The sequence below is a fragment of the Rhagoletis zephyria genome, unplaced genomic scaffold (assembly GCF_001687245.7).
Source record: "Rhagoletis zephyria isolate East Lansing unplaced genomic scaffold, Rhagoletis_zephyria_1.1 Rzeph_scaffold_02363, whole genome shotgun sequence".
NCBI lineage: Eukaryota > Metazoa > Arthropoda > Insecta > Diptera > Tephritidae > Rhagoletis > Rhagoletis zephyria.
This window is the reverse complement of record NW_016159447.1, coordinates 1-6,472: the sequence shown is the minus strand read 5'-3', so window position 1 is coordinate 6,472 and position 6,472 is coordinate 1. Positions and strand designations below refer to the sequence as shown.

Below are 6,472 nucleotides of genomic sequence, written 5' to 3'. Positions count from 1 at the left end.
TAGTAACACCACCTTATATAAATTCGCCTTGGCTTTTACTATCATGTCTAATTAATTTTTTATGCATTGAAAATTGTGTATAAATATGTATCGGGGCTGTAACGGGTATAACTTTTATATAAAAAATAAAAAAATACTTTTTAATGATTACTTTTTAAATTGTATTTATTGCCCAAAAATAATATTTATTTTATTTAAGGCACACCAGAAACTGCTACGAATAAATCAAAATGAAAATCAGTTAAACCAATGCGTCAATCATTGATGCATAAAGTATTATATAAAACATGAATGCGCGGTACATATGCACACGCACACATTTATGTGCTTGCATATGAAAATATAAAATTAAATAGTTTATTGTTAGTGGTGGCAATTGTTTTTTTTTTCAACGCCCTTTACGTGTACTACCAGCGAAATTACCACGCGATATTGACATTCAAGCGGCAAATGTCAGCCAACATGCGAAAGGAATGTATACAAAAAGAACAAAAAAAAATAAAAAATAAAATAAAAAAACACCTAAAACAACTACAAACATGACAAGAGAGTGGACAATAAAATATACAATTCAAGAAAAAGCGAAACTAGATGGCAGCAAATGGCAGTCAGTAGAACTATGTCAATGTTTAGCCCAATGAAAAATTTATTATTTGCCGGGTAGAACTAAAAGTGCCATATGCGCGTGTTAGTTAACGTTAAACAGACACACATACAAACATATGTACGGGCAGAAAACTAATATGCATTTGTAGTAACGAGTCTGTTTACGTATATATACATATGTACTACTCACCCCAGCAATGAATTGAAATGTACATATTCGAACACTTTCTGTGCGAGTGCACGGCATGCTTCACCATCTTACATCGACAAGTTGACGGTTCACTGGGTTTCGAGATATATTTTAAAGTTACGTACATCGACCCTTCTGCGGTATAGGAGAAGAAGTAAGAAGTTCACAGAAATCGCTACTGGGCCAACCTAGCAGGTCCAGAACACTGCCAAGCCATCATAGGTACATACAATGGCGCTCACGTAAATAACACACTTTTATTTTTTACAATATTCACAATATTTTGAATGATACGTTTTTTTTTTTGTCGATTCTATATAAAAATATAGTTAATTCCATGCGACAAACAATACAAGTCAAAGTTTAAAACTTTGTGCACCATTCACGAAAATTTAACAAATTTCCAAAAAACGTCATCAAAATTCTCAACTTTTTATTCTGAATTTTTAGAAGCTTATTGGTATGCTATGCAGTTTTGTAGTCCACCAAATGTTCGTAGAATAATGTGTTGGTTTGAAATTCTTACAAATCCCGTTGATTTTTGAGATTTTTTTTTTTGTCGAGGGCGATGCTCATTTTCTTCCATTTAAAAATAGATTTTTCTCATGTTCGCACCGACATGCCTACTGTATTTGTTTTTTTTTTTTTTATTTGGCATCCATTGCTTTGAAATCACACTTTCTCGTCTGCCTATGAATGGCATGCCCATATGAAGCTCTTCTGAATCAGCTTCCCCAGAGGTAGTATTGAAAAAAAAAAGACTGCCTGAAATCGTATAATAAGAAGCGCTACTAATTTTACATACTGGGTTGTCATGCATGCAATGTAATATATGCGCATAAATAAGTGCACTTGACCGTGTCCAATTTCAGTTTTCAAGGGGAAACAGTGAAAAAAGCAAAACAAATATCATGAAGCCAAAAAACACAATGGGGTAAAAACGCGAGTGCAAGAATGCAAATTAAAGTACAAAGCAATGTGAAATTCACTGGCACTTCGACAGCAGCACACCAGTGCAATCAGCAGTTGTGAGTCAATAGTATATAGTAGTTTTATGTGTGAATGCTTTGTGAGTGTATTTATTAATGCCCTCGACGCAGTCTCTTCTCTGCGCTACTTGTCTATGTATGTATGTATGTATGTGTGCAGGCAAGGAGCTGGCCGCCGAAAATTGCATTTATTATAATCAACGGCTTATGCAGGGGTATTTACCTAGCCTATGTATATACATACATACAGTGAGCTTCAAAAATAAGTATACCTTAACGGTTTGACGAGTTGATTTATTTATATTTTCCATACCAAATTTTTATAATTTTTTTTTTATAAAAGCATAGTTCATGCAACAGCAAAAACAACATTTTTATTTTTGTTGTTTAATTTCATACAAAACTCTGGAAAATGCAAGAAATTTTCATCGAAATTTTAAACTTTTCGGTTCGGTTTATTGGGAAAATGTTGAGCAACAAGCAGTTTAGTATAATAAAGTGCAACAGATTTTTTTTCGGAGGATGTTGCGCAGTTTCTCCCATGTAACGCATAAATACAATATTTTTTTAAATGAAAGAAGTTACGCAGCACTCTCAGCAAAAACAAAAAATCTCAAAAATCAATTGCGGTTGTTAGCGACTTTAAACTTGCGTTTTATTTTTATAAAATTTAATGTGCTACAAAATTGCATACTCAACTACTTACTAGTAGTGGCAGTTACTGTCGAAAATCTAACATTTTTCTAGTTTTTTATTTAAGTCTCTTGGAGAGGTACAACATTACTTACCGGAAAATCTCCTGCTTTGAACTAAAACGTGACAAGAATTGTTTATGTGTATCTTTGCAGGTCTTTGCAGTCTTTTGGCAGGCTTTGCAATTGACCAGATACATTCCAGTTTGTCGATAAATTTCGATAATTTGATACATACATATAATTGAATCAATTTCAAAATCAATAAAATCCGATTACTCAATGAGATCCGAAAACTCGACGAATTTCGATAATTTTCGATAAATATCGATAACTGTGCGTTTGGAATGATCGATAAATTTCGATAAATCCAAACTGTACCTATATTTCTAGCTATAAATCGAATACTCGATAAACTTTGGAAACCTCTATAAATTTCGATAGCTCGGCTAATATTTATAGCTCTATGTTTTTTGAAAGCTACCGATAAATTTTTATAACTCGTTACACTCTGGTAACATGATAAAATTCAATAAGCAGTGATAACTCGTTAAATTTACATATGTACGTAACCTTGAAATTTCGATAACTCGATATATTTTGAAAATTCCAAAAACTTCGTTTCGATAAATCTTCGAGTTTTAGTAAGTCAATGATTGTCGATAACTCGACTCAATGCATTGCGATAGCTCGATAAATTTCGTTAACTCTATAAATAAGGATAATTCAATAAAAATCTATAACTTCATAAATTTCATTAACTCGACAAATTTCGGCGAATAATTTTCTCTGTCTATAAATACCACTCAATAATTGATCGATTAGAATAATTCCAAACGTTGCGTTAAGCATGCATTATAATTTCGATAACTATAAACTTCGATGATTCGATAAATTTAGGTAACAGGATAACTTTCGATAACCAAATTTTTTATTACTGAATTTATTACGAATACTATCGAAAAATATCAATAATGTTTTCTACCCTTTCAGTTACCCTAATTCTTATCGATTTCTCATTGTTTTCGTTTTCGTATTTATCTTCAATTTAGCCGTCACTTTTTGTCTAAATCGTTATCATATATTTCTTCATCATCACATTTACCTTTATTACGAATGTAAAAAAGTAAAAAAAAACTCCGAAAACAACAACTATGCACTGACTTTTTACCAAATTTTAAACCATAAATCTCTCATCGTCCACAGTAAAATACTTTTCCAAGTGGTTTTCAAATAGGTTCGGTACAATCGCCAAACGAAAGTGGACAAAATTATATATAATATAATATATAATTGTAATTATTATTGATACTCACTGTATATGCAAACGTATTCAAAATACTTGTCACCATGAGCATTAGCTATTCTAGTAAATATTAAATTGCGCTAAAATTGTAAAATGCCCAATTGTCTTGGCAAATAATTAATAATATAACATCCGTATGCGCATACAAATTTTGAGTATGTATTCAGTTATGCTGTATTGAAATATTATGTATATGTATGTACATATATATTGTGAGTCCACGCATTTATTAAGTGAATTTATAATTTTCGCATTGAAAAAAAAACAAAAAGAATGGTAAGTAACTTCCATAGCCATAAAGCATTCTTGCCTTACTTTGAAAGAAAAAAATGTCGATGTTTAATTTTTGAGGAAATAGCCCGATTGGTTGGTCAAAAGCGTCGTTTAACATGTCAAAACTCGGAAGTCTAACTGCCACTATTTCCGACTAAAGTCGCCAATACACATTGTTCCGTTAAGGCGTTTTCATTTCACAGCTCATAAAATCGACCACGTGTACATACATGTGTGTGTAGGTAGGCAAATGACCAATGGCAGCGTAGTGAGCACTTATTTAGTTGCCGAACAAGATTCAAGTCACAGATAGCGCACGGTATGCAAAGTGGGCGCGTACTATTATACATATTCACATATTCACATGAATTGCCAACGGCAAAGTTGTAAAGTAAAATGCGCTTCTAAAAGTCACGCATACGCCATGTAGTACCGTAGTAAAAAGTCAGAGGAAAATATGTATGTATGATTGCTAAAAGGAACCGCTCAGTGGGCCAATTAAGTGCAGGCAACAAAGTTACCAAACATTATAATTACAGTTTTAATAACAATAATGGAATTCGTGCAGATGTGAAGAAATATATTTACATACATACATTAAATAATACATTTGTGTTTAAGTGGGATATATATACATAGCTATGCTGCTTTGGCTGAGTGATTAGAAGTGCATACTACCTACCACTCCGTAGGACCTGGCTTCGATATCGGCTCCGAGTAACGTCTAAATTAGAAAAGGCTTTTTCTAACCGTGATCGCCCCTCGGCAAGCAATCGCCAAACCTTCGAGTGTACATATTTAGTGTAAATACTTCTGCCATAAAAAGCTTCTCATAAATTCCATGGAGGCGGCGTAGTAAAACTTTAGGTCCCCCCATTTGTATGGTAGTATTTTTGTTGCTTTTTTATTTACTTCAAAAAACCGGAAATTTGAAATGCGGGCGACGATGGTCAGTAATGCAAGAGGTCTAGATACGAAAACTTGGCACTATGAATTTTTATTAGTCGGTTCCGCCTTTTGAATCGCATTGAGCTTCTGGATCGCCCCTGATTCATACTGGCAGAAGCAGTTAAGTTAAAAGATTAAAAACCGTTTTCCCCTTTAGGTTTTTAAAATTTATCTGCGGGTATTAACACAAACTTAGTTCTGAAAAAATCAGTTGAAAGAACAGACAAATTTTATGTAAAGCCAACATGGGAAAAGAGTAAAAAACTTTATGTCTGTTTTATTGTTATTTATTTACTGTCAAATAACCCCATTGCTCTACGATCATGCTCATTAACCGGGAAACGGGTTTTGTAAATTTTCCTCAGTCTTTACTTGCCCTAGATACTTCTGAGCTAAGCCTAAAGTCCTCTCAGCAACGTCACTGAACACAGAAAATGCAGTAAAAATTTCATTGCCTGTAACAAAACTTTTACATGACGTCGAATCATTTGAATCAAATTGTAGGAAATCATAAATAAGACCGTACGTCTAGAAAAAAAGTTAAAACGCAATTAATTGCTTTTGTAAATAATATGGGCTGTGGCGTAGCGGTTTTAAGCTAAGTTACACGGCAATTTTGTTTTTTGCAATAAGTATTCTAAAAATTTAATTCAATAAAAAATATATATTATTTTTTGTTTTTAAACAAAAAAACACAGGGACCGCAAATAACGATTATCCTTTGAAATTTCAACTCAAAAAATCACGCGAAAAGAGAAATGCTACGAACATAAGGAGTAAACCAATAAATTTCTTATTACTCGGAGTACCTTCAGCGGCACTGATTTTTATTTTTTAATTTTTACTTATAAAAATCAAGTTTAATCATTATATTTTGAGTTTTACTTTTTACTCAGAAAATAATCGTTATATTTTGAGTTTTATTTTTTGCTCGGAAAATAATCGTTACGTTTTAAGTTTTATTTTTTGCTCGGAAAATAATGGTTACGTTTTAAGCTTTACTTTTTGCTCGGAAAATAATCGTTACGTTTTAAGTTTTATTTTTTGCTCGGAAAATAATGATTACGTTTTAAGTTTTATTTTTTGCTCGGAAAAGATAAATAAAAATTTCTTTAAATATTAAATGTAATTAGAGATATATATTTATTCTTCTAAAACGATAAAATTTCAAAATTAAATTAGACACAAAACTATTAAAAAAGAGAAGAAAATAGAACTTAAAAATTTTATGTATACAAGTAGCATGTAGGACATTAACGGTTTAAACGATTATAAACCATGTTTTTCAATTGCTAAACTCTTAATTTTTTTTTATATTTTCAAAGAGAATATATTTATAGTTTTAATAGATAAGATTGATTTTTTTTTTTTTAACTCACCAAAATTCGTCCTGTTGTTGTTTGTCCCGATATAAGCTCGCCAGCCCAGTCTTTGGCTTCTGTCATAAAGGTACCCTCGAACTCTTGTT

General features: G+C 32.0%; 1 protein-coding gene across 1 annotated transcript in view; it reads right to left on the bottom strand.

The window, feature by feature from the left end:
• LOC108366660 (calcium-activated potassium channel slowpoke-like) overlaps positions 1-6,467 on the bottom strand; it is a gene marked incomplete at its 5' end in the record, with an annotated part of 46,682 nt that extends 40,215 nt beyond the window's left edge. Inside the window, one exon of the mRNA XM_017621116.1 lies at positions 6,384-6,467. Coding sequence (XP_017476605.1) covers positions 6,384-6,467 — 84 coding nt within the window. The remainder of the gene's footprint in view (positions 1-6,383) is intronic.
• Between the last annotated feature and the right edge of the window lie 5 nt (positions 6,468-6,472).